This window comes from Marmota flaviventris, chromosome 16 (assembly GCF_047511675.1).
Source record: "Marmota flaviventris isolate mMarFla1 chromosome 16, mMarFla1.hap1, whole genome shotgun sequence".
In the NCBI taxonomy this organism is placed as follows: domain Eukaryota; kingdom Metazoa; phylum Chordata; class Mammalia; order Rodentia; family Sciuridae; genus Marmota; species Marmota flaviventris.
Window position 1 is genome coordinate 38,697,568 of NC_092513.1, and position 23,565 is coordinate 38,721,132.

General features: G+C 33.3%; 1 protein-coding gene across 1 annotated transcript in view; it reads left to right on the forward strand.

Moving 5' to 3' along the window:
• The window catches only part of Ccdc178 (coiled-coil domain containing 178), a 366,395-nt gene that overhangs the window by 318,107 nt on the left and 24,723 nt on the right, over window positions 1–23,565 (forward strand). The window contains exons 18-19 of the mRNA XM_027935639.2: window positions 2,809–2,886; window positions 11,667–11,801. Coding sequence (XP_027791440.2) covers window positions 2,809–2,886; window positions 11,667–11,801 — 213 coding nt within the window. The remainder of the gene's footprint in view (window positions 1–2,808; window positions 2,887–11,666; window positions 11,802–23,565) is intronic.

The window sequence follows — 23,565 nt, forward strand, 5'->3', positions numbered from 1 at the left end:
AACTTTTAGTGTATGGCAGACATCTGTAGTTTCCTAATAGTTAATATTACTTCATTTATATTAATCATTGGCACCAATGTTCTTTTCTGATGCTTTGTGTATACTGGGATTCAGATCATAATGTTTCCTGAAAGAGTGGCATTATGGTTTGGATCTGAGGTATCTCCCAAAAGCTCATATGTTAGACAATTGCAAGAATTTCCAGAGGTGAAAATGATTAGGTTGTGAAAGCCTTTACCTACTCAGTGGATTAATCCAATGACCATGGGTTAAGTGGGCGATAAATGTAGGCAAGGAAGTGTGGTTGGAAGAAGTGGGTCACTGGAGGCATGCCTTTGGGGTTTATATTTTGCCCCTGAGTAGATCTCTCTGCTTCCTTGTTGTCATGTCCTGAGCATGTTCTTCTGCCAAACCCTTCTATCTTTATGTTCTGCCTCAACTTGAGACCAGGACAATGGAGTTGGCCATCTGTGAACTGAGACCTCTAAAACCATGAGCCCCAAGTAAACTCCTCTTCTATGTTGTTCTTGTCAGGTCTTTTGGTCCCAGCAGCAAAAAAGCTGACTGGAACAGGTGGCATTCATGATCAATACATAAGACATTAACTTATTATTAATATTTTTGACTATATTTGCTGTATGTATCCTGGATTCAATTCTTTTACTCTGGTTCAAGCCAACAAATGGGTTGATAAATTTTTAGCAACCATTCCATTTGCACTATTCTGCATAATGACTTCTTGCATTCCTTCTAGCCCTAGACCAATTCTAGGTCAGCAATAAAAAGTTAAGGCCAGAAAAAGAAAGGCTTTGCATTCTAGATGCAGTTCAGGCTTTTCTGATGCCTCATTTCTTATAACGATAATCTAGTTCCTTTCTGAGCCCCTATTCTTCCACATTGTTTAATTGTGTCTCGGATTTTCTTCTCTCCTACAGCTGAAATTTCAGAAGTAGTTTAAAACAAATAATCTCAGAAGCATTTTTGTTTACCTATATCTAGAAAATTTTAAATTTTCTGGGGTTATTTTTAATGAAATTTGATATTCTTAAAGTAGAAATATATGCTACTTCTTACAAATTCAAAATAAGCTAGCAAGCACTATAATTATTTTTGATTTAATATTTTTATTGTAAATTAATTTTAGGTAAATGTGATTATTAAAGTATCCCTTAATTTATTTGCACTGACACAAGTGGATCTCGGAAGACTATAAAGACTTACTGTCGATAAATCATGAAAAATAATTATTCCCCCACAACACAGAAATGAATAGCAAAAGAGAACTTATTTGGCCATGTTTAAAATCAAGAGATTTAATTACTTTCGGGCAAATGATTGATAAGCAGACAAGTAAATGGATACCTTAAAAATATGTTTACCTCTAAAATATAGTATCAGTATAAACTTCCGTATTTTATTCTCTTTGTAAGCCCACTTTCAACTGTTTTTTGAACAATTATTCATTTGAGCAATGTTAGGTTTTTATTGTGAGGATAACTTTTATAATGTTCTTGGGATTTTGAGTGTGAAATTTAGTAATATAAGTAAAATATCTAAATAATTGTCTTCACCTTTTTTTGCTCAAACATCTATTGGGATGTAGTAATTTCATTCCAGAACTAAATAGCTATGAAACCTAGAAGGCTGTGAGTTTTGCAGCTTATTATTACTATTAAACATGTAGCAACATTAGATTAGTCATATGTTAATGCCATAGTATGCATTATAGTTATAAAGTATGCAAAATAAAATCACTTGTGTGTTCACATAAAGGGATAGACCTGATCATAAGCTTTTCAGTACAAAACTTAGCAGCATCTCTTATGAATCAGTTTTCTTTCTGTCATGTCATCAGAGGTTCAAATAGAGAATTTTGAAATATATTATACTTGACATAGTTTAAATAATAGAGTAGCTTTTTATTAGTTTCCTTAGAGACCCATTCCAGATTTGGGAATGCATGTGAGTTTTGTTTTCACTTATAAGTATACCTCCACATTTGACAAAGGACCTTTCCAGAAACGAGCTACGTAATCTTTTAGCACCAGTCTGTGAAAGAAAATTGATAATAAAGAAATACCTCATTACTTTTGAGATTTTTATATTGTATATATGTAGCTTGGTAACTGAGTCCTATAAAAAGATGAGTATTAACTGAATTTGGTATATCTGTCATTGCCCCCTTGCCAAAAATCTGTGGAATAGTTTGTAATTGCCATTGTTTGGGTTATTACAAAAACCAGAACTGATAAGGCTTAGCTGTTTGCCTAGTGTGCTTCACATCACTCTGGTGAATTAAAATTGCATTCACATATCTTTGCTTATCAGGTTTATTTATCTGTCAGGGATTGAGAAAGGCAGTATGCTCTCAGTATGTGAAACCTTATAACAAGCGGGTTGGAATTGTAACAATTACTTTAATGTTATAGTGCAAATGAATGAATATATATATATATATATATATATATATATATATATATATATATATATATATATATATTATCTATCTGTCTTCTAGCTAAAATTTATTCCTAGAGGAAAATACTGGGTTTTTTTTTTCAAAATGATCTTTGTCATATTTTGTCAAAGCTTTAAATGTGATTTAATTGGATTACCTAAACACAAATGTAAAACTGCAGGAAATAGCATGTTTTCTTTTCCTTTGTCAAATATGTGTAATTCTTAGATCCAAATCTACAATAGGACTGTTTGCTTGACAGTGTTTATAGATAGACAGTACAAATAGACTGCATTAAAGTTTTAATTTTCTCCCAAAGTAAATACTCTTTATAATATTTCAACTCTTAGGCTGCAGGTTTCTCACCTACAAAGCTCCCAAGCTCCCTAACAGGCATATCTGATGAACTTTCATATTTTCAGTTACCCGTGATGTGTTAATCCATGCATATATATGCATCTTTCAAAAATCCCGTGACCACTAAAAATAGTCATTGTCACAGACCACACAGACCCACTCCTATTCTGATGCTACTACACCAAGAGGTAATTTTGGTTTCGTAGATTTTAATTTGGGGGTTCAGATTTTAGGGTCACAGACAAATTGAGAGGAATGTTCAGAAATTTCCAATGTACCCTTTGTGTCCACCCTCAACCGTATACACATATGCACAGCCTCTCACATTATTAGCCTCCCACACCAAAGTAGTACATTTGTTAAAATTAACAAACCTACGTTGACACATCGCACTCACTCAAAGTCCATGGTTTACTATAGGGTTCACTCTTGTATATTCTATGGGCTTGGACAAATGTATAATGACATGTAGCCATTACTGTGTATTCATACAGATATTTATATTGCCCTAAAAATCCTATATGCTCTCATAATTCATCCTAGGAAGTAATTTTGGAATTTGGAATTATTCTGCACCTCTTGTATTTGTCCAACATCTTATATTAATAAAGTTTATTTATTATGGTAATTCTGTTGATTTCCTATTTCAATTTTGTGGCTAATGGATTTTTCATGTTATATGCAAAAAAAAAATTGTGTTCTTTTCAACCACCATCCACTTTTATTTAATTAAATATTTTTTTCATTAAAAAAACTATAAATGTGGTATTATTGAAAACCTATCCTAGATAGTCAAATCTTGAACAATTATATATTGTCATCAGTCCTGTGGTGGGCAAATCATTTTTCATTGGCAAATACCTTTGAGTGCTGATCGTGAACTATCTTCTCTGCTGGTTACTATGAACTTCGTATTCTAAGGGACTTCTGTGTTTTCAGTATTGACTGGTCTTTGTTTTCCACAAAAACAATTTATAGTTCATTTTCAGATAACTATACATATGGTATTTGTATTTTAATTAAAAAGACTGTTGTTATGTCTGATTCTTATAAGCAGAAATTCATTATAAGGACACTTCTCATTTCCTTGAAATGTTCCCTTTCTGTTTTTCCAGGGTTCTTAAATTGCAAGAGCCAGTTAAATTATGTGCTTTGGGGAGTTAATTTTTGGCACCATATGTCTCTAAAAATGATTTAATTTTATCTAAAGTATGTTTCCAATGATATTTATGTTCTGTAATGCACAGAGACAATTTAAGAAATTTTAAAAGAAAAAACATGCTAGTCTATTATTATTTCAACACAATAGCATACATACAATGTATGTATAAGCTTAAAATTTTGTTATTTAGATTAATATATTCTTCATAGAGCTCTGTGGTTGCCTTTTGAAACTATGAAATTCAGATTCCCATGAAAACATTTTATGTATGTTAATCTTTAATTCTGTATGAAGTAATTATGAAAGTACTACCCAGTAACTGTATTAATTGTGTGTGTATATATGGAGGGGTAGATAGATATACCAAAAATATCAGACAATTTATTAAGCATCTAGTAATAGTAATTCTTTCCTTATTGTAAACTTAGTTAACATTTTGAACATTTATTGTAGGTAAAAATCACATTTAGTGCATACATAACAAACATCTTGTACAAAGAAGCCTGTGTTTATATGTTAGCAGATGGTCAAGTGTAATGGAACACTCTTAAAAACTAGATTACAATAAATTCTCTAAAAGAAAATAACCTCAAGCCACAAAATGTTGTGGGTGTCTTTTTGCAGAGGCCAGCTTGATTTAGGTTTCTCATGTTTTAATAAAAACACTAAATGTGCAGTAGGCTAGAGTATGTATGAATTATAAGTATATATGTGTATGATAAATTTCCTGTACTTTCATAATTTTGGTGAATCTGGACATTTGCTCTGTATATTTAAACATGTTTAGATGCACTGAACACCCTCTCTCAGATGCTTCCAAATATTTCCGTTCTTTTTTCCAACAAGTTAACCACTCATCTTCCATAAGTGTTTCTCATTCCATTTTCATTTTAATACAATTTTATGTAGTCATCAAGTTAAAATATAAAGTATTTTTTTCAGTTTTTTATTTCTATAGATGTAATACTATATGTAATACTTGCAATTTTAGTGTATCATTTTAAATGCCAGGGTTTGGGGTATAAATATACTACAATGTAGTTTTTCATGACTCCAGAGACAAGATCGTTTGTAAATCATGAGATTGATTGTAAATTTTCACTATTGTAAGGGCTGCTGTAAATTAACATTGTTTTATATGTTTCCTTTAGAACATAGTGGAAAGGTTTTCTAAAGTAGTCTTTCTCAGACTTCAGCACATATTAGAATCTACTACAGATTTTGTTAAAATTCATTGCTGGGCCCCAGAGTTTCTGGTTTGGTAGATATGAATGACACTATCTCTGACAAGTTCTGAAGTGGTACTGAACCTGATGGTTTGGGAACCATACTGAGACAACTGCTGATCCAAGGTGTGTAGACCCAGCTATATAGTTGCTGGATCAAAGGGACAGCACATTTTCAATATAAATGGCAAATTGCACTCAAAAGTCTGTGTCACACTGTATGCAATTTTGAACATTATATGAGTTTAATATTCTTCTATATCTTTACTAATATTTCTGGTGGACAGACTTTTAAAAAATATTAGCCAATCTGATAATTATGAGGTATATATATTTGTACTCTTCTATTAGAGTTAACATGTTTTCAAATATTTTAAAAAATGGTTCTTTTTCTGTGAATTGCCTGTTTGCATAATTTGACCATTTTTCTGGTGTGTTGATTGCATTTTTCCTATTGATTTGTAAGGGCTCTTTATATGTTAAAGAAATTCTTGCCAGCCCTTCATTGGTAGTATTTTTTTCTAAATCTCTGGTTTGTTTCTGTGTTCTAATTTAACTGTTGTTAAGTTTTTGATAAGATTAACTTAGTTCCATTAGAATTTAATATTTTATTTAAAAATTCTTCCCTTCCTCAAGATCATAAAATTACTTTCTTATATTTTCTACCAAATTTTAAAAGATGAACTTTCTTTATTTTAATCCATCCCACTTTTATGTTGGTATATATTATGAGCTAAGGATCTCACTTTATTTTATTTTGCATAGAGATAATTACACCATCCTTTCTACACTGATTTGTGATGCTATCTCTGTCATATATCAAATATCTATATTTTATGTACATGCATCTGTTACTCAGCTGTCTTTTATGTTCAAATGCTCTGTTTATGCATTTCAATGCTGATATTACTCTTAGTTCCTACAGCTTCAAGATGTTTTATATATTACATAGCAAATTCTTAGAGCTTGTTCTCCTATTTCACAATAGTCTTAGCTATCCACAGTCCTTTGTTCTTCTCTATGAATTTTAGATCAACTTCCATGAAACGTGATGAGACTGTAGACAACTGTGTACAAAGTCACATGTCCATGATACTCTTTTCTCACACATAAAAGCATTATACCTACATTTTTTCATTCCTTATTTTATACATTTCAAAATATATTCATAACTCTGTGCAAAGCCCTGCACATTTTTAAATAATTTAAACCTAGCTACCTTACTTTACTTTTTTTTTTTGCTACCTTACATTTTATTTTTTGGTTATGAATGGAATTTTTCCTGTAACAATTCAAAATTTGTTATGCTGACTTCTAAAAGTGTTGGGTTTTTTACAATTTTTTTATTGCAGTATTAGGAATTGAACCCAGGGCCTCATGCATGTACTACTGAGCTATACCTCCGTCTCAAAATGGTGTGTGTGTGTGTGTGTGTGTGTGTGTGTGTGTTTTAATACTGATCTTATGTGCAGAAAAATTTCTACACTCTCATTACCTACAATTGTTAATTTATAGATCCTCTTGAATTGTCCATAAGCACATTCATCCTAACTCTTATACCTATACATTTTTATTATATTTTCTTATTTCTTTGGCCAACATCTGTAATAAAATATTTAAGAGCAATATTTATTCCTAATATCCTCACTTTATTTTCCCTGTGTAAGAATATTTTTTAACTATCTGTAATAAAATATTTGGTGGAAATTTTTGATTCATGCTATTTACCACGTTAAACCTGGTCTGTTCTATCTGTTTAGTAAGTCCCCCCCCCACTCCATGGGTAATATGTATATTTATTTATTTTTATTGATTTAAAAAAATAAATGACAGCGGAATGCATTATAATTCTTGTTACACATATACAGCACAATTTTTCATATCTCTGGTTGTTTATAAAGTATGTTGACATCAATTTGTGTCTTCATACATGTAACTTTGGATAATGATGTCCATAACATTCCACCATTCTTGCTAATTCCCTGCCCCCTCCCTTTCCCTCACACCCCTCTACCCTATTTAGAGTTCGTCTGTTCCTCCCATGCTCGCCCTCTTTACCCCACTATGAGTCAGCCTCCTTATATCAGAGAAAACATTTGGCATTTGTTTTTATCTGTTTAGTAAGTTTTAAGAAATATTTATCTAGTGATCACTGTCTGCAGATATGTGACATTTGGGCTTTAACCATAACCACTTGTCTAAAATAGTTGTTGTCATAGCCAACTATTAGATCTTGCATCCTGTCCATCATCTTCAGTATTTTACACTGTTTATTGGTTTTTATTATCTATTGTCTCTGATGTGTGCGTGTGTGTGTGTGTGTGTGTGTGTGTGACTTACTAGGCACTGGTTGTTGTCTTAAAGAAGGCCTTCAATTCTTCCCTTTCTTGGTTCTTCCTTTTCAAGGTTATTAGTTGTAGATTTCTTTCCCCAAAACTCTGTTTTTTATTGACCTTTTTTCTTTTTCATTTGGTCCTCAAAGAAATTCTCTACTTACATGACTTTCATTAATACTCACAGATGGATAAATTTAAGGTCTTGGTGGTTCCCCTAAGCTAGAATGCAGGCTACTGAACATAGACTTAGGACATAAAGATGCTGTTCATCATTTAAGTTGGGGATGTGGAAAACATAACCATTCAGCTTTCTTTGTTTACACAGGTTAAAGAGCTCCCACTTGTAAAAATTTCCTGCATTTTAAGGAATTCCTCTAAAATATGCCTATTAGATGACTTTTATTGTATGCGTGGCTACTATCATATTAATTTTTTATTTTCTCATGATAGACTGATCTACATTCAAAGAGTAATTCCACGTATCCTAGAGTCCTGTGATAGGGAAGTGAGTCTATTGAAAGCTAAGCTAGGCCTAAGTAATCACAGCCTTGAACTAAAACGAGCACTCCAAAAAAATAAAATAAAATAAAGTAGTATTTTGCTGTGAGGAACTATTTTATGAGATATCCGATTCCACTCAGTGAGGTTAAAAGAGTTCATCCTACAGTCACTCTCTTGAAATCTATTATTTCTGGCTGAAACCTATGAACTTTTATTGTCTTGCTAGTCTATTATCCAATTTTTGAACAGAGTGGGTCCCTACTTACTTTTGTCTTGAGCATTCTGTCACAATAATCTCCAAGCATAATGTATGTGGATAAAGTTTTGTCATATATTTCTTGCTGATATCTGACAGGGGTAGACAGGCATTCATTTTGCATTAAAATCTGTTTTTAAGGATGCTCTGTGGCCCAGGATCTACAGGCCTTTTGCTTCTGAATGTCTTTATGACTACTATTAATCTAGAGGTGACTGCTAAAAATCAGAGGGAGACAAAGGAAAGCCATTGTAAACTCAGATTGATGTGTGTGATATCATAATTAAGAATTTGAACTTTAAGTTAGAAGAATATAAACTAAAGGTGGTTAAACTCTTAAAAATACAGATTTCTCCACTGCAAACTGGGTTTGTTTTTATTTTTATTTTTTTAAAAAGAATCTATGTCAGTAAATTCAACAAGTTCACAGTGAATACAATCAACCTATGAACTGTGCTATGTAAATGAATCACATTGAGTAGAATTGAAAAGGTTGGAGGATTTTTTGTCCATGTTAAGAAAGTCACATATGGGGCTAGGATTGTGGCTCAGTGGTAGAGCACTTGCCTAACCCGTGTGAGGCACTGAGTTTTAGATCCTCAGCACTACATAAAAATAAATAAACAAAATAAAGGTATTGTGTCCATCTACGACTAAAAAATATTTTTAAAAAATAAAGTAGCATATATACATATCCACTTGATTCAGAATGTTTAACTTAGACCATGACCTTCCATGTCAGTATATAAAGAACTAAATAGCAATATATTTTAAAATATGTTTCTAGGTATAATTTTCATGTATCAGATACTTGACAAGCAACGATAATTTCCTGATAATTTTAGTTTATTACCAAATAAACTTTTCTCTACCCTATCCTCAACCTAGCACTTTTAAAGAACAAAATCTTCAAGCTTTCTGGTCATATTTTAATATGAGATAAAGTATAGAGTCGCAAAGTTTTTTTCAACATGTGTATGAAATTATTCTCAAGAATGTCTATCATGATTGCTTTTCTTCTGTTGTTATTTAGTTACCCCTTGATGGCAGCTTCTTTACCCATTCCCACAGTTTAAGACTAAAGTAATTTATAATTTAAATAGAGGTCTGTAATGCACCTTATTATTAAGACAAATTTAATTAATATTATTTAATCACTGAAGCATGCTTCAGGTAATAGAGGACCACCACTCTATTCCTACGTGTTATTTTGTAACTCCTATACCCTCTGCCTCTGTTACATTAAGTGAAGTTTTAATATGATCTCATGTATTTGTGAACATTTCTAATGAGTTAAATTTTTCAAATGTCATAATGAGTATATCAGGATACAACATACTGTCCAATTTGGCTTATATTACAGAGAAAAAGTAAAAATAAAAAGCTTGCCAGGATTTCTCTTTGAAAGTAATGCAATAATCTTTAATAGCCTAAATTATCTTAAAAAAACACCCATAAGCTTATTCTAGATAATGTAGTTCAACATTTAGTAAGTTGAAAGACCTATGTTTTTCATGGGTATTTTTGGTCCTAAATTAAACCAATTAACCAAATAGAGGCTTCATCTTTCTATGACCTGAACATAAATATATATGTGTCAGTCAGCTTTTCATCACCATGACCAAAATCCCTGACAAGAACAATTTAAAGGAGAAAAAGTTTCTCTGGGGCTCATAGTATCAGAGGTTCAGTCTGAAGTCGGTGGAATCCTTTACTCTGGGCCTGAGAGGAAGCAGAACATCATGGTGGAAGGATGTGGTGGAAGAAAGCTGCTCAGCTCATGGCAGCCAAAAAAGAGGAGAGAAAGTGGAAAGTCAGGGACAAAAACAATTCCCCAGAGCATGACTCCCTGTGACCTACTTCCTCCAGACACACGCCACTTGTTCACGGTTACAAGCTGGTAATCCATCCAATTATTAATCACTATTGAGGTTAGAGCTCTCATAATCTACTCATTTCACCTCTGAACATTCCTGCAGCCCTGCCTGAACGTTTTGGGGGACATCTCATACCCACATCCTAACACATGTTTGGTTATAATAATGAATACTTGAGGATAATGATGATAAACAATTCACATGCAGTGCCAAGTGTTTAAAATAATTATATTTAAATGAGCTGTTTTATTGAAATATAGGTACAGAAGATTTCTCAAATCCATACATTGACTGTTGAAGTTTTACAAAGAATCCCACACACATAACCCAGATCACAACCCAGAACATAACATAGTTAGCATATTCTTAACATGTTTTTAGTCAAATATCAAAAGATTTCTGTGAACCTTGTTGGATATCAAGTGTTTGGTGAATTTTCTTAATTTTTACATTCTGAAAAATATGCCAAGCAATTATCCACATTACCAAAAAAAAAAAAAAAACAACAGTTTTCAGTAACAGAATATATTAAATTTAAATGGTAGAAGTTTTAAAAAATTGTTTTTATAGTTAATTTAAGTTTATTCCATTGAAAATAACCTTATTGTAGTAATTCTGTATGGTATTGCTAAGCTAGCTGTTAAAGAGCAAAAAGTGCATTGCTTTGGTTACACTTCCACTGTTTTTGGTTTTTACATTGAATTTCTGAGACAGAGAGAGAGAGAGAGAGAGAGAGAGAGAGAGAGAGAGAGAGCGAGCACACTGCACGGGGGAACTCTTTCTTTCACTATAGAGATCCAGTATGAAACATTCCATTGCTAAACATTGCGCCCACTGTATTCCAATGCAGTGACATGTTTCCATGTCACATGGGCAGAGGGAGGTAGAGTAATAAGGAGTTCTAGCTGGAAATTTCTTTCCTGTTATTGTTCTCCCTCCGCAGTTGATGGCTAAGTTAATTCTCTTTAGTTTTGTCATGCTCTGAAGCACACATTGCCAGGCAATGGTAAGCTTTATGAGGGGGGGGAAAAAAAAAGAAAGAAAGAAACCACAATGTCCATCAAAGTCTTCAAGTTACATTTTTAAACTTTGGCCTGACCTGATGTGCCATTCAAAAAAGCTTCAAAAGATTATTTTTTAAAGAAAGGTTCAATATGTCCCGAGGCTATCGGTTTTGAGTTAAACTGGGTGAAGTAGAAATATTTTACTCATCAGCTTTGCAGTCACAGAGTTTGCCTCAGCTAGAACAAAACTGCTGAGGCATTTAGAGAAAATTAACCCCCCATCCTGGCGGCCAGATGTGACTGGTTTCTGATGAATGCACATGAGTGGGCTGAAAAATCAAGGGAGTGTGAAATTCCTGTCAGGTCCGTACAGAGCAGAATGGGCCATTGACTGCTTTCTATATTTCCCTCCATCATTCTTCTTGAACACTGCCATTAATTTCCTCTCCTCCTCTGACTTGTGTTTTTTCCCCTCCCTCTTGCCTTTAGCTCTGTCAGCTGCAGAGAAAGCTCCACAAACAGTGGCAGGAGTACTTCAAACTGGTGGTCCTCTTCAGCCAGATACAGCTGGACAAGTTCCAGGCAGAATCTCAGGAGGGTATTCAGAAAATATTAGCTGTGCAGGTAGGTGATTGCAGGGAAGTAGGAAAGATCATTCTGATCTAGATTGAAAAGCAAATGATGGGTAGTGTGATGAAGCATTAAAACCATATCCCATCAGAGTTTTATAAATTTTTAACCTCTTTAATAAACTGGGATTGCATGAAGGATGAATTCAGTAACTTAGTACATACACCATGCATACTTTGGGGGAAAAGGGAGATTTGACTTATTTCTCACAAACCTCAGAACAGATTTTTATACATACATTTGGCATAAGTGTATTTTTTTTTTCCTTTCAAATCTTCAGGCTTTGCAGATGCCATTTCGGCTGTTTAAAAGATGTTGACAACAGTTACTTTGCGACACTGTTGTGCGAAATCTGCTTCAGTGAAAACCCTCTTATATTTATTCTGTTTAACTATTGTCTTTCCTTTTTTGCTTTGCAAGAGGCTTGTCCTCCCATGCAGATTTGGAGATGACTCTGTTTGAAAAATAAGCCATTTGGGACTAGCATGTAACTGTGGTTCTACAAGCATGTGACATTTTGCCATCTTTGTTTCTGTAAAAATATTTAGTGAATCAACTGCCTTTAAGACGGAAATATTTTAGAAATCCCTGTGATGACTATTACTGCAATATTTCTTAAAATATTTCAAATGAATGTTTTTAAAAACCATTTTCGATAACTTACAATATAAGCAATGAATGCCAAACTCTAAACCAAATCTTTTTTTTTTTTTAACATTTTCATTTCACATGCACGTTATGGTGCTTTTACTACAAATAAGGAAAAGTGCTTTGCAAAACATTTCTGAAGCTACTAAGCTATTTCAAATTTCATTTTCACTGATGTCTATTTTCTACTGATGATGGCACATGTGTGCATGTGTGCTGTATATATATGGGTTCCATTGATGATGGATTATAACAAAAAGTTTTAAAAATAGAAAATTAAAAGAAAGCTTTTAAAAGGGAGTGATTAACACATGTAGGTTAACAAAAATTTATTTACAAACTTGAGTATAAACTACAATTTCATTAGTTTAGAAGTCAGGAGCATTTTGTTTTCCTTAAATTGTCTGTTAACATATAATGCATTAATAATTATGTGGTGGCTATGGCCTGTGATTTCCTTTTAAATATTCACAGGTTATCTGCACATTCTGATTAGTCTAAGAAAAAGTTCCATACTTCTGCCCAAATATAAATGCTCTTAAAAATCTTACAAATAATCAATTCTCACTGTGAATTATGATGTATTTTTTTAAATACTGAAAATAACATTGGAATATCTGTGAGTTTTTAATCCATAACCTTCAACAATATTTATTCTAATTTTCATCAGAAATTCACCAACATATTCTTTACCCAATTTGGTTTTAAATTGCTTATTTTTATGGCTATTACATACAATGGAAATGAAGGGACAGGCTAGGCTAGGTGGGAACATCTACCTGGCATCTAAAGACACAGCAGCCAGCTTGGATTTTGTTTAGGAAACTCGAGGAGCAAGAAGTTAGTGTCTTCTTATCTGCAAAAAAATACCTTTAATTTAGTCTTTAATAAAAATGTAAAAAGCAAATCTCAGAATCATGCTACAAGACTGTGCAGAGATGTGCAATCCTCTGGGTGGGAGTGAGGATGGAGTCTAAAACATTTCAGCGTGGTGCACACTGACCTAGGCGCCCCAGCTGCTGCTAGCCTTCCCAGCCCCAATCTCCCTCCACATTAAGTCCTTCAGTCTCTTTCTGCCACTCCAAACTTCTCACTCATCATGACACTTGCTGTATAAGCCTTTCTTTCTCTCCTATGAGCAAGCTCTTCTTTCCGTAGTACTCTTCTTTGTCTTATTTGTTAAGGAACACCTCTCTTAATTCAGTCACCTGGTCTACAAAGTCTTCCCTGAGTCCTTCCCCCACCTGCCATTGCCACATGAATCAACTTCTGTCTTCTTGGACCAGCTGCTGCACATTGTACACATCATTATATTACAAGTGTATTTCCATCTGCTAACTTGCCCTGCTTGTGGACAAGTGCTCCTTTCTAGAAGTTACTAAGCTCTTTCAGGGCCTTACTCCATGAGTGAAACCCATTCAGTTCTCCCTCAGTTGTTTTTAGGGTGGAGAGAAGCTAGGTAACTAAAGGAATTTGATAGAACCACATGCCTACCTTTGTTTGGGTTTATATTCCACATTTTTTTAAAGAAAAACCTGTGATATAATATATTTGTGGAGTGAGTTTGTGGGTAGCAGTATATACAGTTGATTCAATATGGCTAAACATCGCTTAACAGACCAAATGCTGTTGTTCTCCATTTTCATGATTTAGCCTCAGGATTCCTTTAAGTGTCAATTTAGAGGAGAATAAATGATGCTTTATATTTTGAAATTGTATTCAAGTGATACCATAAGATATTCATGAAGTATTGGATAAGAAAATTATTTGATGAACCTTTTGAAAAATTAATTGTGTATAACTGATATTGAGCTAAATCAATTCAAAATAAATTTTACACAGTTAAAAAAAATTCTTCATCCTTGCACACTTGGAGCAATTCCTTTCAGGACCACTAAAAGGCAGTGATACAGATCTGTAGTTGGCAGAATACCAGGTGGACCAGATAAGCTTTTAAATGACATGATCAACCAGAAACCCGTAAGATGAATGGTAACTGGAATAAAGAATTGGCACATTTTACTTCAAAGCTTTTTCTATGAAAAAGATTTAGGGATTTTAGTTGACCCCAATTTTAATATGAGCCAAAGCAAACTATTACCGCCTGGGAACCAAAAGCATGGGCTAGCACTAGCAGTCATATAAGACTTTTTCACTCTGACAGTGTTTGGCATATTTAGTGTGATTATTATTCAATTTTTCTATCATTCCTTGTTTTATCTTCAATATGTTTAACTGGTGATGTTTAATGCTTTTATGGCATCTTATTTAGAAAAAAAGGCCAAGCACCAATGAGTCGTTCAAATGAGAGATTGTGATGTAACTATAGGGCCTTAGTGTGATCTAGTCTCAGTAAGCAAATATCTTTTTGTCTGGACTTTTTCTTAAAGTGGGTATGTCTGCAGGATTTTATATAGTTTGGAAAGCATAGTTTTAGGACCATATTGACACTCTAGAGAGCAGCACTACAAGAAGATCAAGGAGAGGGAGAAATACAGAAAATTTGAATACTTAACCATAAAAGGAAAAGGCTTTGAAAAGTCAAATATCTGAAGGGCTGTAAGTGAAGGTTTGTATATACTTTATTGAGCTCTAGAAACCATTGGGACCAAAGAATGGAAGAGGTTAAAAGATGGATTTGGGCCAAACAAGAATAAATTTGCTTTTGAGTATTGCTGTCCAAATGCACACTATTGATGCTCAACCAGAAGGCAGACGAACACAGACCAGGTGTGTTAGGAACTACACTGGTTGAGGGGAAGCTAGTAGGCTGAGTCAGAGGCACATGCTTAGGGCTGTACTTCTCCTAGGCTGTCACCTTGACCTCTATGCACACATATTGGTGTGCCGTGCCTCTCTACCCAGTAGTACGTAAGCCTTCTCAACTAATATTCATGTCTTATTTGTTCATCTTTGTCTCCCTGGAACCAACTACATTTCTGGAAATGTGATGAGTACAAAAATTTTGTTGAGTTAATGAATTGATTATTAAGATAAATATGATAAGCTCAAAGGTTCTTTCCAGCTCTAGCTGCCTGCAATTTTGCATGTTAGTAAACAAAAACATTTGCTAGTTGTTTTGCTGGGAATTTTAATGGCACAGAAGTGATATTTTCATTCATTTAACATGTGTGCACGTGCACACACACACACACACACACACACCACAAAATGCACATATAAATAAATACATAAAGCCAACCTAAGTTCCAGTATCTGGAAGGGAAATGAAAGGAAGCCAGAAAAAAAACACAGAACAAAAATCCCAAATCATTTAGCAATATTATATAAAAGAAAATCTGAATCTTTGTAAAATCTACAGAACTTATTTTAAAATATGTATTTTGAACTTTTGAAATATATACATTTAGAGATACTATGTTTGAGGAATAATATTGCTAAATCTTACTGTTAAATTGTAGATAATAATAAATACAGTTGCAATAATTTAAAATGTCTGTTAGAGGTCTGGAAATAAGATTTGTCATTCCAAAACTACAAGAGAGGAAATAAAAGTACCATAAAAATTGAACAATTCAAACTGCAGGGCAGAAAAAGGAAGGGCATTGAAATATACAAAGAGCAAATGCATTAGTGATTATAATTACTGTAAATAGTTTCCTTTCACAGTTGAAAGCTGTAGATTTACAGATTAGTCATAAAAGTAAAAGCCATGTTATTTAGAAGAGATGTACCTCAGACAAATAGAAATTTAATAAAAAGCATGAAACAAAAAGGTCTAATCTAAAAGAAGAGAAACTTTGAGGCAAAAAATAATTAGACGCTCAGATTTGAGTATTTATATTGATAAAAGATAAAATCTGTTATGATCTATCAATCATGAACTTAATGCACATGACAGCATAGCTTCAGAATATATGAAGTAAGATCTGGTTTGAGCCCAAGAAAAATTTCCTATCACAATGGGAAATATTAGCATATATTCTTGAATTTTTTAAAAGTAGAAGAAAAAAGAACATCACTTATATATTCGCAAAGAGATCCAACTGTAGAAAATATATATATAACTATATAAAGACAGATTAAAGGGAAAGGCTATGTTTTGTTCAAGATATACTGAGAAACAATTGCTAACAAGAGCAACAGTGTATTCATTCTAATAAAAATAACAAAACAGTTTAAAAAATATAATCCTTAACCTCATAAAATGATCTTGATAACTTGATAAATGAGGCACAGAGATACTGCTTAAGAAAAGGGCAAGACTATCATTATTTTCTGATACTATTGTGTTTTTGTTATCTAGGAAAATAAACTGAAAAAAGCAATAGAACTAATGAGACAGTTATTTAACATGACAACCTGAAATATAAAGCTCCTAAGAATGAACAACAAAAGAGATGGTACAGTCCTTTCAGGGAGAGCTATTAAAAACGACTGAAAAGACATAAGCAAAGATCTAGCTAAAATTAAATATACATCATTTCCATAAATGAGAAGATTATATTTAGAGGATACTAAGTACAATCATGCTCAAAACCCAGTGAAGATTTTTCACTGAAGCCCAAGAAAGGATTGTAAATGCATCCACAGATAAAAATTCAAAAGAATACCTCTGACTTTGTTTTTAAGAAGAAAGAGTTGTTGGGTTGGAGTTAGGGACTTAAGCTCCTGTAGAGCAAAGCATAGCCAAAAGCAAATAATCCATAAAATTTAAACAATGTATAGATTCAGGAATGGACAAAAATTCAGAACAAAGTACTTGAATGTTTTCTTTAGAGAGTCACATAGTGAATATTTACAGTTTTGCAATTCAGAAAGTCTGAGCTGAAATGAGAACTCTTCCTTGTAGTAGGAGAATAGCCATGGACTATCCTACATAATGGATGTCCTGGGTCCCAATAAAACTTTATTCACAAAACCAGCAGCAGGCCTGAGGCTGATCACCAGGATAGAGAATCCAAGAAAATCCCACAAATATTTGGAATCTAGAAGATAGCAAGAGTGGGATTTCAAATTGTATATTTTGAGGGTGGATTATTTATTTGTCATCTGAGGGCTAATATATTTTATGTAATATATTAATAATGCTTACTTGATAATCTATATAATCTATTATGCATATTTATAATAATCTACTTTGTGTATTTATATAGATATAGAGGAAGAATTTACACATCCATGATCTTTTACAAATAAACAGTATTATGTAGCTTTGAGTTAGAATTAGGAAATCCTTATTGAAAGTACTGTTAAATTTGACTACATAAAAATAAAAACTTCTCAATAAAAAAAATCAAGAATCAATAAATGGGATGAATTCAAACTAAAAAGCTTCTTCTCAGCAAAGGAAACAATCAATAACATGAAGAGAGAGCCTACAGGATGGGAGAAAATCTTTCCCACCTGCATCTTAATTCGAGCATTCATCTCCAGGATACATAAAATACTCAAAAAACTCAACACCAAAATCAAATAACCCAATCAATAAATGGACTAAGGAACTTAACAAACACTTCACAGAAGAAATGCAATCAATCAACAAATTTACAAAAAAATGTTCAACATTTCTAGCAATTAGAGAAATGCAAATCAAAACTACTATTTCATCTCACTCCAGTCAGAATGGCAATTATCAAGAATACAAGCAACAATAAATGTTGGCAAGGATGTGGGGAAAAGGTACACCTTACATTGGTGGTAGGACTTCAAATTGGCATAACCATTCTGGAAAGCAGTGTGGAGATTCCTCAGAAAACTTGAAATGGAACCACTATTTGACCCAGCTATCCCACTCCTCGGTTTATAAAAAAAGGACTTCAAATCAGCATACTACAGTGATGCAGCCATGTCAACCTTAATGGCAGCTCAATTCACAATAAGTAAACTATGGAACCAACCTAAATGCCCTTTCACAGATGAATGGATAAAGAAAATGTAGTATATGTACACAATGGAGTATTACTCAGGCTTAAAGAAGAATGAAATTATGGCATTTGCAGGTAAATGGATGGAACTGGAGAATATCATGCTAAGTGAAATAAGCCAACCCCAAAAAACCAAAGCCCAAATGTTTTCTCTGATATGCAGATGCTAATTCACAATAAGGAGTTGGGGAGGGAGGGCGGCTAGGGATAGAGGTTCTTTGGATTAGACAGATAAGAGTGAAGGGAGGGAAGAGGGTATGGGGGTAGGAAGAATAGTAGTATGAAGCAGACATTATCACCCTATGTGCATATATGACTACATGACCAGTGTGATTCTACATCATGTACAACCAGAAGAATGAGAAGTTATACTCCATTTATGTATGGTGTGTCAAAACCATTCTACTGTCATGTAAAACTAATTAGAACAAATTTAATTTTTTTTTAATCCCTTAAGGGACCTAGAGGGAAAATTGCAGTATTTATAATATAATACAGTTAATATAAAAATAACCTAAGCAGTTTCAAATCAATATGAAAGAATACAACCCAAAAGGAAAACAGACCTATTTCAGAAGACACTGTTAAAGGACATGAAAAAAATGCTCAATATCTGATGTACTAAAGGAAAAAATAATTAACAGTAAGTAAAAAAATACTTTATTTTCAACCATTGTGCTAACACATTTTTAAGATATTAATTAGTGTCTATAAAAGAGTGTAAACTGTCATGTCTAGGACTATGTTGTTCTATTACCAAAATTTAAAATCTTGCCTTCTTCAATAGAATAATCACATTTTATACTCGAGAAATATTCCCAGTTTTGTATAAAAAGGTCTAGTCTAAGGTTTTCCATAGTAGTATTACTTGTGGTGGTGAAAAATTGGGCATAAGATGAATGTCCAATATAAGAAGAGATAAATAAGCAGAAATATGTCTAAAATATGCAAACTAAGCTGAAATTTTGAAGAATGGGGAGGAACTTTGTACAGACAAGAAATTACTTCTAAGAAATATTAAGAGGAAGACAACTTACAGAAAAACATCCTAGGCAAATCATTTTAATTGTAAAAACTAAATGTATAATGTATTTGGTATTTTAATATTCTATATTTTGGTAGAATTCATATTTTTTTCTATAGCCATACATGTTTAAACCCACAGAAATAGGTCTAAAAGGGTGTACATCATTGATATCAGTGGCTGACTTTGACAAAGGGAGTAGGATTTGTGGTCTGTGTGGCTCAAAAGGTTGGTGAGAAAGGAATTTCATTCATGTTCGTTCATGTATTGATACATTTTATTTTGTTTTACAATTTACCTATTAGGCAAATAATTATTGGAAACTTACCATGTACCCAGTCACTGTTCTGGGTACTGGGGGTACAGTAATAAATAAAACAGACAAAAGTTCTTATCCTTATGGAACTTAATCCCAGTGGGAGAAGCAAGGCAATACCGAAACAAGTTAAAGATACAGTAGTGCTGTCTGCAAAGGATAAAAAATAAAATAGAGGATGAGCATATGAAATGACAGAATAGGTACAAATTTGCATTTAAAATAATTTTGCGTTATAAATTGTGTAATTAAATATTTCAAAGAGTGAACCTTTAAAACTCCCTCATTTCTGCATTGAACTGAGAATACAGAATTACCTTCCCTGAAGAGCACAATTTGAGTTTTGATGTACATGGTCAGTGAGTTGGTTGGCTTATTGCTTGCTTAGTATCATCTAGGATGTGAAAATGGAAGATCACTCTGAGAATTATGTGTGCCTTTCACATAATAAACAATTGACTAGCATAGCTTACTTTCTTCTCTTTTTTGCCTGATATTATTTTAAGGTGATTTAAAAGTATAACAATTTCTTGCCCAAATTTGTGACTGTCACTAGTTATAAAAGCATTTATATGTTCTAATACTTTCACCATCAAGAATTTGCAACACAAGAGCTAGGGTATAGCTCAGTGGTAGAGCACCCACCTAGCATGTACAAGCTCCTGTGTTTGATCTTCAGCCACACACATACATACACAAACACACACACACACACACACACACACACAGAACTTGTAACTCTATGTCGGACATTATTTCAAACTTTCGGGAATTCAAGAAACTACATATAGGGACACAACACCTCTGGCCATATAACATAATGAAAGAAATGCTTGGTTGATTTCAATTTTTCTGATTCCTGCCTCAGCTTTTAAGGTATACATAAGCACATAAACAAAAAGAAAAATTAAATGTTCTTAGTTAAAACATTCAAATAAACGAGCCACATTTTACCAAATATCTTTCTTTTGAGATGTAAAATCAGCATTCCACTCTCATCCAAAGCTGACTATTACAGCTAAGAAATAAATATCTGTTGCCAAGAGTCATTTCAGTGTCAGAATATGGTGTCTGAAAGGGAAAAGAGCTCATTTCTTCTCTAGCCCTACCTTTAGGACTTATTATCTCATTATCTTTCTGTGGTGAAATTATGCCTCTAGAATTTCATTTTGATTGATATGTGGGGAAAATGTAAAATATGTAATTTCATAACATATTGAAGCACTGAATTCACACCATACTTATTGAATACCAATATAATACATACAATACATATCATAGCCTTGGACCTTAAGCAATTTACAACTAAGGTGAAGAATATCAATTAATTTTAAGACATATGTCTTGGGTATCTACTGTGGGAAAGGTATTTTACTGCACACTAGAAGTCCAAAAGTGGAAGATAATAATCTCTGTCTACAAAAAGTGAAAAATATCACAGTGGAAGAGGTCACAATATATTATGTAAACAGAAATGAGGGCAAGAAGAACAGTTAGTTTAATCTGAGAATGGAAGGAGATTCCTAAACTCTGTTTTGAAGGTTCAGGGAAACATCAACAAAAGGTGGATTGGGGAGACAGCACATTGTACAGGGGAAACAAAAAGCAATTTGGTTATTAGTAGAGCATAAAACGCAAGACAGGGAGTATCAGAGATGAAAGGAAGAGGCAGATTAAAACAATATTAGGAGTTAATTAGTTACATGGTTAAATGTTACCAGGAACAAACAACAAACTTTATGGTTGGCCAAAATGCAAGCAGAGAGCATTCCTTAGGCCTGATTTCAAGGAAACACCTTTGTAAAAGAATGAGAGTGAAAGGCATCCAGCAATGAGTGCCTGAATATAAATGGAGAAAGAGGAGGGCTTTGTGGGGGTTGTAGAGGTGGGTGCAGCTTAAAGCAGAGCAAGCAAGCGTGGAGACCTAGCAAACAGACTCCAGGGATATGACAGAGATATTCATTTTGTTGTTTCTTTTTAACAAAGCATCTACCCAGTCCCTACTGTGTGCCAGTGTTCTCGGTGCTTTATAAATCCTAATCAGTGTAATTTTCAAGGAATCCTATGAGTTGCTGTCAAAGTATCCCATTTCATGGAAAAGGACACTGGTGCATAGGGAGTAATATGTTTTGCCCAGGGTTCCATAGCTTAAATCCAGGCAGTTTGGCTGCAGGGTACCTGCCCTTAACCTCTTTGCCAAAGCAATTCTGTGTTACTGAGATTAGATGATGTCAGAGGAAGGCAGTAAGAAATAAGAGCCAAGTAAAGTCTTTAACAAAGCCACAAATATCAGACTGGTTAATTTAGGTTTGACATCCCAGGAGTGCACAAAATGTTCAATAAATAATTTTTGACCATCCAGTCACCAAAACAAGTGCTAAAATATTAGCATGTACTTCTTAGATATTTCTTTTCGCAGTATTTGTATGAATGAATTTACCCTCTACCTATGGGGCGAGTACACTTAAAGCATAAAAAGTATAATATGGTAATTTTGGAGAAACATATGAATTACTGGGTCAATTATTTCAAAGAACCTCCCTAAAGATGCACCCCGTGTGTGTGTGTGTGTGTGTGTAGGTGTATACACACACACACACACATATATATATGTATATATGTATTACACTCAGTTAAATTATAGTCAACTCCTGAAAACCAAAGATAAAGCAACAGTCGTAAAAACAGCCAGAAAATTAACATCTCATCAAGAACAAGGAAGAACAGAAGACATAGCAGAGTATCTCTAGACTGGTGAAAGAAAAACAAAAACCAAAATCTCCTGATCAGCAAAATATCTTTCAAAAATTAGAGCAGATAGCACTAGAAGGAAATTTGAGGGAAAAACATCAGATATGACAGATATGTAGGCAAAATTAAATAATTTTTATTGTCTTATATTTACTGAAAAGAATTAAATTTGAGTACAATATATTGTTATAGGTAGTGTTTATAACAAAAGTGCATGTAAAATAAATGAGAGCCATAATATAAAAGATGAGAGGATAAATATAGTTATTCTGTTACATGTTTATTTAATATGAATGTTATGATATTGACCCTAAGGAAACCAGGGGAAGAAGGCATATTATAAATCCCAACATTACATATCGAAGGAGATACAGCAAAAAGCCAATATAAAAAACTAACAAAGAATACTAAAAAACTATGTGATTAGCCTAAAAAGAAGCAGAAAATGAAAAACAGAAATAAACCAAAAACATTGGAACAAATTTATGGAAAATAGAAAATAGATGACACTAAGTCTATCTCATAAGTTACATTAAATGACTGGACTAAAAATCCCAGTTAAAAAACAAATCTAGTCACATTACATAACATTCAAGACTCAATTTTATATCATCTCTCATGGTGTACATTAAAAGTAAAGCAAATAATGGGTTGAAAGTTAACAGATAGAAAAGGCATACCATACAACACCAAACCTACTGCTGTCAGAAGCCTCTATTAATATCAAATAAATGAAACTTCACAACTGGAAATGCTATCAGGAATAGAGAGGGTTATTTCATAAAGGGAATCAATTAATAAAGCACTTGTAATGATCCTGTGCATGCATCTTATAATGGAATAAGTTTCAACTTTGGCTTTTTATTCTTGATACGAATCTGCATGGATTATCATTTAACTGGACCCAACACTTGACTTGAAAAGTCTTCTCATTCCTTTCCCCTATGTATCCCTCAGCTGTAAAGTGAATATGTTCTGAAACAATTCTTATGTTCTCTCTGAAATGAACTAGAGTCCAGACAAACATAAGAATAAGAAAGCTTCAAAATATTCAAAATATCAGCTGTAAAGTGAATATGTTCTGAAACAATTCTTATGTTCTCTCTGAAATGAACTAGAGTCCAGACAAAC